At 52.0% G+C, this 16966-nt stretch overlaps 4 protein-coding genes across 4 annotated transcripts; 2 read left to right on the plus strand and 2 right to left on the minus strand.

The window, feature by feature from the left end:
* Positions 1–3029: 3029 nt before the first annotated feature.
* Positions 3030–7840, plus strand: GLRG_08864 (ABC-2 type transporter; the record flags this gene model as incomplete). Its single annotated transcript, XM_008099549.1, has 2 exons — positions 3030–5970; positions 6027–7840. 2 exons carry the CDS (start codon positions 3030–3032, stop codon positions 7838–7840), a joined length of 4755 nt encoding a protein of 1584 aa, XP_008097740.1.
* A 251-nt stretch (positions 7841–8091) lies between these two features.
* Positions 8092–9018, minus strand: GLRG_08865 (class II Aldolase and Adducin domain-containing protein; the record flags this gene model as incomplete). The annotated part of the gene is made up of 1 exon (XM_008099550.1): positions 8092–9018. One exon carries the CDS (start codon positions 9016–9018, stop codon positions 8092–8094), a length of 927 nt encoding a protein of 308 aa, XP_008097741.1.
* An 878-nt stretch (positions 9019–9896) lies between these two features.
* Positions 9897–11576, minus strand: GLRG_08866 (cytidylyltransferase; the record flags this gene model as incomplete). Its single annotated transcript, XM_008099551.1, has 5 exons — positions 9897–9938; positions 9994–10458; positions 10512–10858; positions 10943–11327; positions 11433–11576. The coding sequence occupies 5 exons, from the start codon at positions 11574–11576 to the stop codon at positions 9897–9899; spliced, it is 1383 nt and encodes a 460-aa protein (XP_008097742.1).
* Positions 11577–14203: 2627 nt separating this feature from the next.
* Positions 14204–16665, plus strand: GLRG_08867 (DNA repair protein Rad26; the record flags this gene model as incomplete). Its single annotated transcript, XM_008099552.1, has 2 exons — positions 14204–15319; positions 15376–16665. The coding sequence occupies 2 exons, from the start codon at positions 14204–14206 to the stop codon at positions 16663–16665; spliced, it is 2406 nt and encodes an 801-aa protein (XP_008097743.1).
* Between the last annotated feature and the right edge of the window lie 301 nt (positions 16666–16966).

The following is a 16966-nucleotide window of genomic DNA, read 5'->3' on the forward strand; positions in this document are numbered from 1 at the left end:
TCGAGTAGATCTTGATAGGCACTGACACGCTGATAGTTGTCTTTGTGAGAATAAAATTATATTTTTTTTGGCTGTACCCCACGACAATAAGTACATGAAGCAGGTCTCCATTTGTGTCCTAATACTACATTGTTGTAGCGTATCTTCCCTGCTTTAGTAACAGCTATTGAGCCGTCCGAAGTTGTATTGCCAACCCCTGAATTCAAGCACTGCAAAATCATTGCCGATAGTGACACAGCTACTCCTAAAGATCTGTTCTTAGGAAGGTATGTTATTGGTATGACCCTAACGGTCTTGACTACTTTCTCAACCCGTTGATGATGATCACTGGCCAGGTCAGGCCCAGCCCTTGCAGTGCAGGCATCTGGAACAAAGATTCTTTGGAGAGGCTCTTCACCTCAAATCGAGGCAACAAAACAGAGAGGCCATTTACAGTGGTTTTGGGATGATTAACGCACCTTCAATCTTTACTCAGGCCGCCCTCTAAAAACAACCCACAGATCAACCCACCACCCAGACTCAAGCATCAAAGCTATCTAGTTCCGTAACTACGTTATAGAGAGAAAACGGCTAAGCCTCCAAGATACGTTCACCAAGCCCAAACAACAGACAGACACTATGCCCTCTTGTAAGATGGTTATTTCCAGCACACCTAGCAAGTTGGCTAACAGTAGATCAGGCCATGAAACCCTGAATTGGATAGACAGGCATCACGCCCAGATATTACAGACAGAAACCCGCTGTAGTCCGCTCAACACACCGTTGTTAGGCGAGAAACTTTGCGCAACCTTGCGGCAAAATCAAGTCCAAGAGTCCAGTCAAGAAAAACAGCAAGCAGAAGGTTCCATTCAGAACTAGACTCGGGGAGAACCCTCTACCAAACAGAATGCCTGTTTAGTGGTCAAAACAGAAAGCCCAAGAAGAGTCAAGCCTGGTCCTCCAAAGGTCCCTAGTCGTAATATAAAGACATTTAATCCTACCAATGTGTCTCCAAGCCCCTTTTAAGGCCAAAGCGTGTACTATTGGTGATATGGCCAGTCTGTAGGGAAGGAAATTCAACACTAGCTTTTTCCAGTAGCAGAACAAAGCATCCAGCACGGAAAACACCAAAAGGATGTTTCTTCAAGACAGTTTTCAACGGTAACAAAAGTCTGTGTCAATTCGTTATTTGTCTTCTGCGTCTTTCTTTGACCCAGAAGTCAATCAGCTCAGTTACGCACCATCACATCACTTTTTCGCCACCTATCTTTCCAGATGTTCCTGCTGCTGGTGGAGTAAAAGAGGACCCTTCTTCTTCAACTGAACTTGAAGTAGGTGATTCAATACTTCCACCAGCTAATAAACGTGCCTATACCGTTTCTAGAATACTTCAAGCCCCAAGACTAGAAACCTCGAAAGCTAGAATTCGAGGTTTCTTCCTGAGTCAGCTTCACAGCTCGTAGTTCTAACACCAACTAGGACTCGAGAGTAAACACGTCCAAGTAACTGGCTAGCCCTACGTTATCAAAACTTCATAAACAGCGAGTTTTGCTCTTATCTAGGGAAATATCTGCCTCATTTAGACTCGGCAGATTCCTTACTCAACTAAAGGTTTCATGGATATTATCTATGAAGCCCAGAAATTTACAGCCTCGTATGTTTAGCATTAGTGAGCAACAAAGCTTGGATCATGAGGTTCTTGGTCTGTATGAGCTTCAATCAGACATCTCCAACAGACAGCAATGTCTCCAAAGAAAGCAATACAATGTTTATATTCTTGTTGGATCAAGAAGCAGCGGCTAGTCCTGCAACCCAAATGTTGTTTGCCCTTATAATTTCAGGAGGCGGGTCAAGATGTTCTGGTCAAGTATCTGACGTAACAAATTAAATGTCAGCCTGCTAGTTGCGGTCACAAATATATGCGAAGCCGACAGAAGCCAAGCTTTCCCTTTCGATTTATAGAACGTCAATGCCGGCAACCCATCGACCGCCGTCTCGCACAGCAATAACAGATTTCACTTGAACGACTTCGGGATCGATCTCGCCTGTCTGTCTATATTTAATGACCGAGCCTAAGAGGTATTTTCCAGTCAGTGAATGATAGACGTAACGAATGTCTTCAAAAGCTGTCGCGGGTTCGCCCATCTTAGGTTTTATGCTGAAAAATGGGGTATGTATATCTTGGGCTCGACAGGCACAATCATGAGCACCATGCCGACAAAGTCAGTGGGCACTAGCATCGATATGACCAATCAACAGCCAAAGCTTTCACCGGATACAGTAACTGAAGTGGCTCGTGTCCCCTAGCACAAGATGCTCAGCCACAAATGAGCATGTCTTGATGATTTCATTCTCGAATCATCAGTAGCGCAAGACAATGGACTACTTTCGCACTTTTCGGACATGCCAAAATTTCCGTCAAATTCTTCACCTGTGGACAGATGGAAACGGCCTTACCCAGTAGGCCCAATCGGCGGTTGTCCATGCCGATCGTTGCATGCCCCATCAGCGCCATCGCGTGGCCCCGTAAGATCTATGACGAAAGACAATGCTCAATCTCCTAGACGATGCTCCTTGATTCTGAAAAGAAAAGGACATCCCCCCACATGGCTCCAGCCCTCAACGCCAACGTGGTGCTGACGCGACCGAAGTGTTTTCCTAGCAACAAGCTATAAGTCGTCATAGATCCTAACTCGGCCGTTCGGGTTGCTCGGCCGCACCAGAAGACCGAGGCCGTCTGTATGCTGCTTATTGCAGTGGTCTCATATTCATTCGGGTCACCCTCAGAGTAACGGCTGAGCAAGCTAGATTCGCCCTAGTTATACAGTGGTTCTTTCTTGCTTTTATGAAAACAAATGCCATATAGATTAGGTGCATCCCGCGCCATCGATGTCGACTTTTCTTTATCTAGCCAGCTGCCTAAACATTCCGTCCCTCGCTTCGGGAGTTCCAACGAGCAAAAGACCTCATGCTAGCTCTGCCACTGGTTTATAACTACATTGAGCAACAAGACTTGACGATTTCATCTGGCGACGCTCGACTTATTTCCCATGGACGAGAAACCTACCCCTCGGGATTGTGATATTCCTGGTGGTTATCCCGAGACGCCTAGTCTTGCCCCAACCAGTGGCCGTCCCACGCCCATGGGTGTTTCTGGGGATCGAAACAGGAATCCATCCGTCACCCACGTAACAAATTCGAGGTCTGGCCAGAGATCCCAAAGTCATGTTCAAACGTCCTACTTTACGACCACCTCCACTGTTACTGGCGACACTTCGTCGTCCACCGTCACCCTTTCTGGCCATGGCGCCGCAGCAACAGGCAGTCGCAAACCTTCCAGTGGGCTGGACGATGTGTCGGAAAAACAGATATACCTTGAAGGTGAATCGACCTCGCCTTCTCCAAGCGCCATGTCTCCGACCGATAGCACTCACTTTGCGCCTCTGAATACCAACACCAGCAATGCGAAAAGGCCGAACGCACACAGGCAAGGTAGCAATGTCACCGAAGACGACCTTTTTCGAGCGCTGTCGCGCCGTCGTACGAATGCAACGAATCTGAATGAACCCGAGCAGGGAGAGGAACAACAAGAGATCGAGCGTCTGATGTCACGGATTTTCGGCCGAGCACGACAAGAACAGAGCGAGGAGGAAAAGACTAGGCACAGCGGCGTTATCTTCCGTAATCTCACCGTCAAGGGTGTTGGTCTCGGAGCTAGTCTGCAACCAACAATTGGAGATATTTTCCTCGGTTTGCCGCGCAAGGTCAAAATGCTCTTCACCCGCGGACCCAAAACAGCGTTTGCCAAGCCACCAGTTCGCGAGTTGATCAGTCACTTCGATGGCTGTGTCCGCCCCGGAGAACTTCTCCTTGTTTTGGGTCGTCCAGGGTCGGGTTGCAGCACATTTCTGAAGGCTTTTTGCAATCAGCGAGCAGGATTTGAAGCCATTGAGGGTAAGGTTACTTACGGGGGCGCCCCTGCTGGGGAGATGAGCAAGAAGTTCCGAGGAGAGATCATCTACAACCCAGAGGACGACCTTCATTACCCAACCCTTACTGTCAAAAGAACCCTCAACTTTGCCCTCCAAACTCGGACTCCTGGTAAAGAGTCGAGACTCGATGGAGAAAGCAGAGAAGACTATATCCAGGAGTTTATGCGGGTGGCCACGAAATTGTTTTGGATCGAGCATACCCTTGGGACAAAGGTTGGTAACGAATTTGTGCGAGGCGTTTCCGGTGGCGAGAGGAAGCGTGTCAGTATTGCAGAGGCAATGATCACCCGGGCATCTGTTCAAGGGTGGGATAACTCTAGCAAGGGCCTCGATGCCAGCACTGCTGTGGAATATGTGCGGTCGATCCGAGCGATGACCAATATGGCCCAGACTTCGACAGCTGTGTCGTTATATCAAGCTGGCGAATCCCTCTATGACCTCGTCGACAAGGTGCTGCTTATCGACTCTGGGAAGTGTCTTTACTACGGACATTCCGAGGCAGCCAAACAGTACTTTATTGATCTTGGTTTCGAGTGCCCGGAGCGATGGACAACCGCCGACTTCCTCACTTCGGTTACGGATGTGCACGAGCGGCACATTCGTGAGGGATGGGAGAACCGGATCCCTAGAACCCCTGAAGAATTTGATACGGCATACAGAAATAGCGACGCCTATCAAAGAAATCTCAGTGACATTGAGGACTTTGAGTCTCAGCTTTCCCAACAGATGGAGCAGCGCCGCCAGCATGAATCCAAGAAATCAGAGACGAAGAACTACGAGATTCCCTTCCACAAACAGGTTCTGTACTGCACAAAGCGTCAGTTCATGGTAATGGCAGGCGATCGAGCATCTCTTTTCGGGAAATGGGGCGGCCTGGTGTTCCAGGGCCTCATTGTTGGCAGTCTGTTTTACAATCTCCCAAACACCGCCGCTGGAGCGTTCCCTCGTGGCGGAACTCTATTCTTCCTCCTTCTGTTCAATGCCTTGCTGGCTCTTGCGGAACAAACTGCTGCATTCGAGTCAAAGCCCATCCTGCTAAAGCACAAGTCCTTTTCCTTCTACCGCCCCGCCGCTTTTGCCATAGCTCAAACGGCCGTGGATGTGCCCCTCGTCTTCATTCAAGTTGTCCTCTTCAACGTCATCATCTACTGGATGTCCAACCTAGCAAGAACGGCATCTCAGTTCTTCATCGCCACACTCATACTCTGGCTAGTCACCATGGTGACTTACGCATTCTTCCGGGCTATCTCTGCTTGGTGTAAGACTCTGGATGATGCAACGAGATTCACGGGTGTGTCTGTGCAGATCCTGATCGTCTACACTGGATATCTCATTCCGCCCAGTTCAATGCGGCCGTGGTTTGGGTGGCTTCGGTGGATCAACTGGATCCAGTACGGCTTTGAGTGCCTCATGTCTAACGAATTCTACAATCGTCAACTTGAATGCGGTCCACCCTACTTGGTCCCACAGGGACCGAACGCATCACCAGAATACCAAGGCTGCGCCCTCGCCGGAAGTTCTCCGGGACAAACCATTGTACCTGGTTCAAATTACATCGAGGCCTCATTCACGTACACTCGCTCCCACCTTTGGCGGAACTTCGGCTTTCTCTGGGCTTTCTTCATCGCCTTCGTCATCCTAACCGCCTTGGGCATGGAGCACATGAAACCCAACACCGGTGGCGGTGCCATTACGGTCTTCAAGCGCGGGCAAGTTCCCAAAAAGGTGGAGAACAGCATAGATACTGGCGGTAGAGCGAAGAAGAATGATGAGGAGTCTGGTGCATCTAACAATGATAGTGCAAATGCAACGGCCAATGACACGATCAACGAGAAGGACGACCAGGATACGATGAAACAAGTTGCTCGAAATGAGGCCGTCTTCACATTCCGAAATGTTAACTATGTCATTCCATATGAGAAGGGCCAACGTACTTTATTGAACGATGTCCAAGGATTTGTTCGGCCAGGCAAGCTCACTGCGCTTATGGGCGCTTCTGGTACGATGGCGAAGTCCTCCTGTGGTTTGGAAGTTGCTGACTCCCGTTATCTTCAGGCGCCGGAAAGACAACTTTGCTCAACGCCCTGGCTCAACGCCTCAACTTTGGCACCATTACAGGTGAATTCCTTGTCGATGGTCGGCCTCTCCCAAGGTCTTTCCAGAGAGCAACTGGCTTCGCTGAGCAAATGGACATCCACGAGCCCACTGCCACAGTCCGAGAGGCCCTCCAGTTTTCGGCCCTTCTTCGCCAGCCTAGGGAGGTGCCCAAGCAAGAAAAGTTCCAGTATTGCGAGACGATTATTGATCTGCTCGAGATGCGTGACATCGCGGGCGCCACGATAGGCAAAGTAGGCGAGGGTCTCAACGCAGAGCAGCGAAAGAGACTCACCATCGGTGTGGAGTTGGCATCAAAGCCTGAGCTCCTCATGTTCTTGGATGAGCCTACTTCGGGTCTCGATTCTGGTGCCGCCTTCAACATTGTCCGCTTTCTACGCAAGCTGGCAGACGCCGGCCAAGCCGTGCTCTGCACCATCCATCAACCTTCTGCAGTTCTGTTCGAGGACTTTGATGAACTCTTGCTTCTCAAGGCGGGAGGCCGTGTTGCCTACCACGGTCCCTTAGGGAAGGACAGTCAAAACCTAATTCAGTATTTCGAGTCGAATGGTGCTCACAAGTGCCCTCCCAACAGCAACCCTGCCGAGTACATGCTGGAAGCCATCGGAGCAGGCGACCCTAACTATAAGGGCAAGGATTGGGGCGATGTCTGGGCACAGTCCGAGCACAACAAGTCTCGATCCCGGGAAATCGATGAGATGTTATCCAGCAGACGGGATGTCGAACCATCCAAAAGCCTCAAAGACGATCGCGAGTATGCCATGCCGCTCGCCACGCAGACCATGGCAGTTGTCAAGCGGTCTTTCATCGCGTATTGGCGGACGCCTAACTACATTGTCGGCAAGTTCATGTTGCATATTCTCACCGGCCTGTTCAATTGCTTCACCTTCTACAAAATCGGATATGCATCTGTCGACTACCAGAATCGGCTTTTCTCCGTCTTCATGACTCTCACCATCAGTCCTCCCCTGATCCAACAACTCCAGCCCGTCTTCCTACATTCGCGGCAGATCTTCCAGTGGCGTGAGAACAATGCAAAGATCTATAGTTGGTTTGCTTGGACGACGGCGGCTGTGCTCGTTGAGATACCGTACGCCATCATCGCCGGAGCTGTCTATTTCAACTGCTGGTGGTGGGGTGTTTTTGGATGGCGCCTTCCGAGCTTCAACTCTGGCTTCGCCTTTCTTCTCGTCATCCTGTTTGAGCTGTACTACGTGAGCTTTGGGCAAGGGATTGCGGCCTTCGCCCCCAACGAGCTCCTTGCTTCCTTACTTGTACCCATCTTCTTTTTGTTCGTCGTCAGTTTCTGCGGTGTGGTTGTGCCACCCATGCAGCTCCCGACATTCTGGCGAGATTGGATGTATTGGCTCACGCCATTCCACTACTTACTCGAAGCGTTCCTTGGGGTTGCCATTCACGACCAGCCCGTTCAGTGTGAGGCAGGAGAGTTTGCTAGGTACCAGCCACCGCCTAACCAGTCTTGCGAAGAATACACACAGCCCTATATACAGCAAGCCGGTGGATACGTTCAGACGGGAGAGGGTGGCATTTGCGAGTTCTGCCAGTACGCGACAGGTGACCAATTTGGCACCGGATTCAACGTCTACTACAGCAACATCTGGCGTGATTTCGGGATTTTCTGCGGGTTCATCATCTTCAACTATTTCGTCGTATACCTTGGAACCTGGCTTAAGTTTAAGGGCAATAACCCTTTCAAGAAGATGATTATGAAAAAGAAGAGCAGCAGTGGGTAGACGGAATGTGGTTTTGTGGCGATTACCAGATGGGGGTACCGACCTAACCATGGTAGAGTAAGTCAAGTATTTCGGACTTTATTTAATGTTTGTCATCGTCAATGTGGCATTCATAAGCAGCACTGCTCCCTCCAACTTGTCAACTGTTTGATGATCCAGCGCAAATTGCATGAAAACAAATATTTCGACACGAAATAGGTGTTCTATCGATCAACTATCAGGCAATGGCATCGTAGTAGACATGGCCTAGTCTACTTCTTGAAAGCACCGTTGGTCAACTCATCCTCCAAATCGTAGTATACCTGGAATTCGCAGTAGCATATCTCTGGGTCACTCTCGACATCAAAGTTGAACTGCGCCTCCTCGTCCGTGATCAAGACCTTTTGCAGTCCGTTGGCTGACGCCGCCTCGGCCAGAAGCTGCACGCGACAGCTGCGCTCCATGGACGTGTATAGGAACGCAGCCTCGTCGACGGTCTGTCCGACCGTCAACAGGCCATGGTTCCGCAGGATACAGCCCTTGCCCCTGGGGCCCAGCGCCTTGGCAATAGCCTCGCCCTCCTCGGGCCCAAGGACGACCCCGCCATAGCTGTTGTACACACTGTGAGCGTCGCCGCGGAACTTGCAGGCGTCCTGGGTGAGCATCTCCAGCCGGCGCCCGTAGACGGACCAGGCCTTGCCGTAGATGCCGTGGTTGTGACAGACGGCGTGGACATCGGGGCGGGCCTTGTGCACGGCGGCGTGGATGAGGAAACCGGCCGTGTTGGGCGGCTTAGAGCGATTGCCGCCAATGACGGCGCCGTCGAAGTTGACGAGGATCATGTCGCTGGCCTTGAGCAGGCCAAAGTGCCGACCGAGGGGATTCGTCCAGAAGGCGTCGTGGTACTCGGGGTCCCTGACGGAAATGTGGCCGCTCATGCCCTCGATGTAGTCCTCGCGGGCCCAGTGACGGAATGCGGCGGCCATATGTTCTAGCTGCCACTGGCGCTTCGAGGCGAAGTCGGGGAACTTGGGGATGCCGGCGAGCACGACCTCGCCGTGGGACATGGCCTGCAGAGGCGTCTTATTGGCGAGCTCATGGCCGTGCTTAGTATGAGGTGCGTCCTTGGGCACGATGGAGGCACCAGGGGCCTCTGCGGCCGCGGATTCGGTGTCGTTAATGATAGCTGATGGAGACATTATGAGTTTAGCTTGGCGTTCGGGTCAGGTGCGCGCCAATGTACGGAGAATCTAGATGAAAATAGACTTTGGTGCGGGGAAGTGGTTCTGTTGGGTCGTGGCTTTGTAAAAGTATTCCCAAATGATGCTGGCGCGGAACGAATGGGTCTGTAATGAGTCGGGAGGAAATGACAATGAATGTCGATGGTCGATTTGATAACGCTGCGACTTACGAAGGGCGCAACTGTCATCCGGGACTTGGTATTCCTATGTCTGGTCTGGCCGGAACGGGGTTGCGGGGTTGCGGGTCAAGATAAGGCACGACCGGGATCGTTTTGCCAAAAGACGACCGGTAACCGGAAACCGGCCCGGTCCAAAGCGCGGGGGAGGGGAGGTTGCCGAATATCCTTTTTTGTGTTGGTATACCTACCTACCTACTCGACTTCACAAACGACCTATCTCGGCAGTCCGATCTTAAACTTTTGAAAGATAAGATGGGAACGCCACGGTATCTCTCTCCCGGTCACAAAGACGTCACGTGGCTGAGACGAGGAACGTATGTTGAAAAAGAAAAAAAAAACGTCGCAAGGGTATGTTACAGCAGCGAGGCCCATGCAAGATTCCATCTGCCCGTCATAAACCAAGAATGTCTCTTGTACAGCGACCGCCGTTATTACGCAAATGCTTTTCTTTATCCGTGGTGCTGCACAGCTCTCCCTCCTGACTGCCCGGCATAAAACAATAAAAACAGCTCTCCCGCTTTCCTAAAGGACCGAGAGCAGAAGGTGCATCATGACTCGAGTCTGCACATGTACCGAATTTCGCATTAGTTCGTCATTAAATAGCAGTATCCTGCTCATGCTCCGCTGCTGCGGTATCGCTCACCGAGGACACATCCTTCACCGCTTGGTCTGCAGAGCCTTATCCAGGCACTGGATGATCTGGCAAGTTGGTCAATACATAAGTTGGACAACAGCTTGGGGTGACAATACTAACCTCGTCTCCCCAAACACCTTGGTTGCTGAGATAACGGCCCATGCCCCTCACCAATTCCAGCTGCTCCTCCACAGTTAAACCAGTGACAGCCATCTCCATGACGTCGCCGAGGTTGACCGTATGGAGAGCGATGAAAGAGTGGTAGTACATGTAAGTGAAGAAGCCCATGATGAACTGGCAGTCCATGCGGTCCGTCATACCGCCGTGGCCGGGAATAGAGTCGCCAAAGTCCTTGATCTTGAAGGTGCGCTTGAGCCCCGAGGCGAAGAAACCGCCAAAGGGAGCGATCAGAGAGGCAAAGGTTGCGAGAACCAGAGTGTGAAGCTGCATCGGGGCCACGGTGAAGGAGAAAGTTTTGTGCATGTTGGGAGGCAGGAAGAAGAGAGGGGGCAGGCTGTATGTTTTCGGTTCGAAGACGGGGTTGCGCGTACAGTCGAGGCCGGTGAAAATGTTCGCGCCCAAGTCCTAACCAAGTTAGTAGGCCAACACAACACCGGGGAGGACGGAGGGTCACTAACGTTAACAGGACAGAGGAAGAAGTCGGAGCGCATCAAGACGTTGGTCAAGAGCATGCCAAAAATAATGGTAAAAACCCAAGCGCCAACGAAACCCTCGACAGTCTTCTTGGGAGAAAGAGCGATCAGCTGGGTGCGACCAAAGGTGATGCCACAGAGATAGGCCCAAATATCGTTGGTGATGACCATGGCGGCCGGCAGGAAGAACCAGATCATGCCCTCAAAGACATTGTTCATGATGAAATGGGCCTGTACGACAATGAGGTACAGGGCCATGTGGGTCCAGGCGAACTGCGTAAACTGGAACTTGTAGTGACCAGCCTGGAGCGAGGTGACAAAAAAGACGAAGCCTACAATTGGTGCACTAGGTTAGCAAACAACCCATTGCTCTGACGGTTCCAGCGAGAGAGAGGCGGCGTGCGGGTAGGACATACCAAAGATGTACAGGATGAAGCTGATGAATCGGTGGTGGGTTGCCAGAGGCAGCAGCACCTTGTCGACCAGGACGATGTGCTTGAAGTAGTAGATGACGCTCTCGCCGTAGAGGAAGTACATGGTGGTGGCCAGCCAATACCAGTTGAGGCTCTTGGCAGAGCGCAGCTGGCGGGCGCGACTGGGCACACTGGCGATTGCGATGACCTCCTTGAAGGAAATGATCTGGATGGCGGTCATGATGCAGATGATGTAAATATGGCCCATGACAAGGGCAGCGAAGAAGCCGGCGAACATGACAAAGGTCCAAAAGGTACGGGTCATGAAGTTTGCCTTCTTCTTCTCGTAGGCCTCGCGCTTCTCCTCCTCGGGGGACTTGGGCGGCTGCTGTCACGGCGAGGGGCGCGTTAGCAGTAGGCCTAGAATGGGGAAGGGCGACTCTTGCTCGTGCATGGATGGCATCAGCCTGGCATGGCAAGGTGGCTCGCTTACCTCTGCAATGTTATCGAGCGCAACGCCAGTCTTGATCTTGGAGGGAGAACCATCCTCGCTGACGTCGCTGAAGCTTGAGCGGCGGGCTTCGCCGTGACCGTTGGTCTTATGAGGGAACTTGACCCCCCTCCGCGTGCGTGCCATCATTTCACTGTACGCGGGCTCGCGGTCTTGTTCTGTCGAGGGAAGGAAGGGACTCTCGACTGCTACTGTCGAAGAGGCAGTGGGTTCGCTTGATGCGACGAGAGGTTCGTCGAGGCCGATCGGTGAAGAATCGTTCGCAGGGCGGGTGGTTCGGATGCGGCAAAAGGCTCGAAGCGGAGGTTCGGCGCAAGTTGCTCGAGAACACTGGGCGGGCGGGCGTGCGGCAGGGGACTATGCCAGTCGACGAAGCAGGTTTGCAAAGCCGCAGTCCAAGGCGTCGAGGGGAGAAGGTGTATTCGTGGTAGGTCGAAAAAGGTTGACAATTCTTGGGTAGGAGGTTGTGTGTTTTGAGGCGGAAGACGGAGAAGCGCGCAAAAGTGAAGTGGGTATGTAGGTACACGTAGGTAGGTAGGTAGACAAACGGAGGCGGAAAGGTGGGAAAGGCATAGCTGGCGCAAAATGCGAGCTGGAGTGTTACCCACTTTGGGGTGCTGCGTACCTATAGGTAGTGTACCTAGGTAGGAGGTAAGCAGCTACAGCGTATTGCGGCTGCGGATATGTAATTACACCTAGTACGTGTGCTCCCTCGGCACCCAAAGCATGAGCAACGCCATTTCTCAGGTTCCTCTTCTCATGGTGCTTCTCTCGCCCGTTCATCTTGCCGGTCTATTGCTGTTCATGTTTTTCCATCCGGCTGTTTTCTTCTTTCTCGACCAACCACCGAGGCCCGGAGCGAGTAAGCCACGGCACAGCCAGCGTAGATAGATACCTACCTAGTACAGCAGAGTGTGTTGGCAGGCAATCAGCAGAGGCGGCGTGAGACATCCTCGTCTCCTTCTTTCCATTCCTCTTTACTCCGTACTGATCCGCATAATGTCTCGAGTACTCGGCAAATGCAGGTATGCAACAGGACCCGGGCAACTGGTATGTACGGGGGTGATGACGATGCAACTACTTAGTGCATATGCACCTTGGGTAGACAGATACCTACCTAGGGAGAAGAGTTACGTCAGGCCCTCGAGATTCTTGGTGGGGGGGGAGAGAGAGAGAGAGAGAGGGAGGTCCCGGAGTTGGGCTGGCACAAACGCATACGCAACGTATCTACCTTGTACAGACACAAGTACATACGTAATGGTGGGCACGCATTGAAGTCCGCCCGTGCTCGGTACGCAACCCACCATTATCGACGGAGATTACATAAGCCCGACACACTTGTCAACTCCGCCAACTTGCCAAGATACTACCTGTGTGCTACCTAGATAGGGAGGCAAGATAAGGTACCATGGTAGTTAACCACTTGCTGATTTTCCCTTTCCTTCCTGTTCGCTTAGCCTTGACACCAGCAAACTCGGACCTGGCGGGAAAAAACACAGCATGGAATTAAAAGGTAACGCGCACATGCCACTCACCACCAGGTTCTCTCAAGTGCATCATTGAAGAACGATGAGGCCCGTGCTTTTGACGTTTTTGTGCGTGCTCCCTTCGAATTGCGCGTGTCTTCTCTTTATTTTATTTTTACTTCTTTTCTGCCAGGCCCCATCACCCACTCATCCATCCCTGATTACCTACCTACCCTAAAACTACCTTACTTTTATTTTATTTTAATGGTACCTACCTATGTACTCCGTACTCCGTACCTACCTAGTAAACCTAGCAGCGCAACACTAGCATCCCCTGTGTGGCCAGCAAAACTGTTGAGTTGCTCGGCCTCGACGATCCCATCTCAGGGACTAACCTTACTTGACTTTCTGAGCCCAGACATTTTACGTCTACGGATACACGTACCTAGTAAATATACCTAGGTATCTTCTATATGCTCATGCCGGGTCACCCAGAGCACGACCGGTAAATGCCATTGAAAACACAACCACTTTTAGTACTCCTGTGGCCCGCTATTTGCTCGACATCGGACAGAATCCCACCTTCGGCCACGTCGGATTAATGCTGAGCGATGCTGGTTGACATCATCACATGCCGTCCTCCCACCTCGTTCCTAATACCTAGTGTCCGTAGGGCGGTAATCTGCTGATTGTCTACGGAGTAGTAGTGGTGCGGTGACTGCCTTAGTGCAGGTGGGCGTGTGCTAGTAGGGTAAAAGCTGACTTTGGCCCCAATTAGCCAACATCGACGGCTCTGTCCAACTTCCTCCGTTTCTTTTACTTTCCTTTCTCTGCCGGGCCCTGAGCAACATTCCTAAGGTAATTAGAAAAAAAAATATCGATGAAATAACAATAATAATAATGATGACAAAAGAAAGAAAGAAAAAAAAAACCTCAAGATGCAATGCAGCTGCAAATAGGCGGCCGCATTCGTCTGGGTTGTTTTCGCTGGCCTTGTCCGTTCCACCACCCCGCGACATGATTATGGGTGGCTTGTGGCTCAATCTCTTGTGAAGCTACAATCATCATGTGGCTGTGTGCCACTTCCAGGCGACGCGTTTGCTAATTGCCGCGTCGTGTCCCGCGATGGTGGTGCTGCCGATAAGATAAGAAAAGCCCTGGTACCTGCCAGGCGCCGCCTGCCCGCCGCATCTGCCACTATTCACAACAGAAATGCCTTCACGTCAAACCCAACACCGTCAGTCTCCAATGGATCTTTGATCCACAGACTGATGCCGCACAAATATCATGGATGATTTCTCCGATGACGATTTAGACAATCTGAATGACACCCTGCTCCAAGAGCTTGAGAACAACGCCATCCAGTTCACCCAGTTACAGCGCAAGCCCGACTCCCAGTCTCATGACCGTTTCCAACTCGAGAATTACGACGACCTCGAGTTCGAAGACGACGACCTCGACGACACCGAGGTTACCAACGAGCTCTTGCCCTTAGTTGCCCGTCCGGGCGCCGACAAGACCCTTGCTCACCACCAGCCTCAACCACCTAGACACCCTCCGCCGCAGCAGCGATGGAACCCTGCACCGCCAATCGCCCAGCCGCCCGTCCTCTCCTCGCGGCCGCGATACCCTCCGCCAGTACCGTCCCATAACCCTTCGGGTGCTTCGCAGCCCTTTCTACCCCGCACCGTCGGGGCACCTAATCGACCCAATCCAAGTCATTACGCCCGACCTCCCCCTCCTCCCGTTTCGTCACGCTTCAACACCCAGCAGTCCCAGCCGCCAGTTCATGAGGTGATCGGCAACGATGTCGTCGCTGCCTTGCAACAAAGGGTCAAGGCACTCGAGTCTGAGCTCAACTCTGCCCGTGGCGAGGTTACCATCATACGCAACAACTCCACAAAATCCGCACAAGACCATGCCGCCGAGGTTGCCCATCTGAAGAGGCAGAATGCCGAACAGGTCGCCAAGCAGGAGAGAGCTGTCGAGGCTGCCATTGCTGCCGAGAGGCAGGCCACTACCGAGTTGCAATTTTTGCAGCGTGATATCCAGGAGGCGTCACGTCGTCCCCGGCCGCGGGAGATCGCTCCAATGCCTACAGCGCCGGGAATCACCACCCCCAAGAAGACGGCCAAGACATGGGGCATGGCCGACGGTTTTGACGACATGGAAATTGCCCAGAGCCCGAGCAAGACTAAGGGTAAGCCTCGGGATGTCGGTCCCGTCGCGGTGCCTTTGTCCGAGAGGACACCTACCAAAAGCAAACGGAAACGACCAACAGTTGACAGTCCGGTCATGGCGCTGGAAACTCACGCCGGGGACATTGTCATGCTGGACCAAGTGACGACTGCCCCCTCCGCAGTTCGTTATTCGGGCCCTGGCCCAAATGCTCTTCCTTTTGAAGTATATACCATGTCTTCCCCATTTAGTCCCGACTTCATCGCTGACGGCTAATATAGTTCCTCCAAGTCATCTTGGATCATGGATCTCTACATGGAGAGCCGCCTACCTTTGACATCTTGTCACGCTACTCCTATCCTTCTGATCCTACGACGTCTTTTGCTTCTCTCATCTTTCGGGAACTACCTCTGATGGGCAACCCGTTGAATCCGGTTCAGCTGTTAATAGACTTCGCCCACCATGTCATCCGTATGTGGAGCCAGTGTTTGGACGAGGATTTTCTACGACCGATCTGGGACTTGGCCTCGCTCCTCTCATTCACTCTCCAACTACAGACTATATCCGTGGCACCGCAAATCATCAACGAATCCGTCCCGGTCCTGCAACAGTCCATTTACAAGGTTGCCGAAGCACGGTTCAAGAGCATAGATGGTAATATTTCATCCGATCCTAGCACGGAAGCAATGCAGCAGCAGGTTGACACGACATACATTCTATCTCTTCTATATGCCTCCGCTGCCGCCTGTGCTACCACCCTGACAGAGACGAACAACGGCGCGCAAACGAGACAAGCTAACTTTTGGCAATTGATCACCCTCGATTTGGTTCTGATTTTGCTCACGCCCAAGCAACGCTTGGACGATATAATTGGCATGCTCGACATGCTTTGCACTTCCACACTACCAAACTCCATTGGTCCTATCATTTCGGGGAAAGAGCCCGACTTGGTCGCCAGAATGGTTATTGACAAGGTGTCTCTTAACCTGGTTGATTTTCCTCGAGCCGCTGCTTCAACCAGTCAGAAACACGCCGTAAGATTTGCAGTTCTGCGGACACTCATAGCCTTTGCTCGTACCCCGTATGGAGCACGACAGATCGCTGGCCACGTCAGCGTCATCCCACGTCTAGTCACAGCGTTGAGTGAGCTAGTGGATGTCCTGTACGACATTTCTACCCCTGTAGTGAATACCGTTGGTGGCGTTTCTTGCAACACACGCAGGGACCAGGCCGTGAGTGCTACCCCGGACGACCCCCGCAGCAGTACCGACGACTGGGATGACGGCCGTAATGACCCGTCCGTCCTAATATCGCAAATCATCTTGCTACTACACACCTTGGTGACGGATCCGACTACGGCAAACGCCGCCAACATTCTAAACAAGCTCTCAGTATCACATGGAGGCTCCCAGCGGTACATTCTCTCTCTTTCGAGACTCAACTTTGCTGAGGAAGACTTGGTATACGAAGCGGCCGTCGATGCCGACACGGTAGATAGAGCTCATGAGCTACTGGAGCTTGCCGTCACTCCAGACGAAGGCGACAGTATCGCAGTGTCGTTTGGGGTGTGACCGGCTGGCAACAAAACCTCGGCAGTACCTGCAGACGTGACACGATATTGGATGTTGGCCGTCCGCCGATTCATGTCTAAGGCATCTAGAGTACCGGTACGCCACATCCGGCAGTGTCCTGCTACCAGGTTCCCGGACTTGTTAAGAATGACGGTTGCAGAAATGTCAAGCATGCCCCGGTAGTGAAGCAAGCCTTTGTTTGGGTGTGAAGTTGTCAAGAGATTATCTGGCTTGTGTCATCACATTGTTTGTCACATCGAACTAGTGCAAACACCAGGCAACGCTGGATACTGAAAACGTG

Source organism: Colletotrichum graminicola (assembly GCF_000149035.1).
Source record: "Colletotrichum graminicola M1.001 genomic scaffold supercont1.43, whole genome shotgun sequence".
In the NCBI taxonomy this organism is placed as follows: Eukaryota; Fungi; Ascomycota; class Sordariomycetes; order Glomerellales; family Glomerellaceae; genus Colletotrichum; species Colletotrichum graminicola.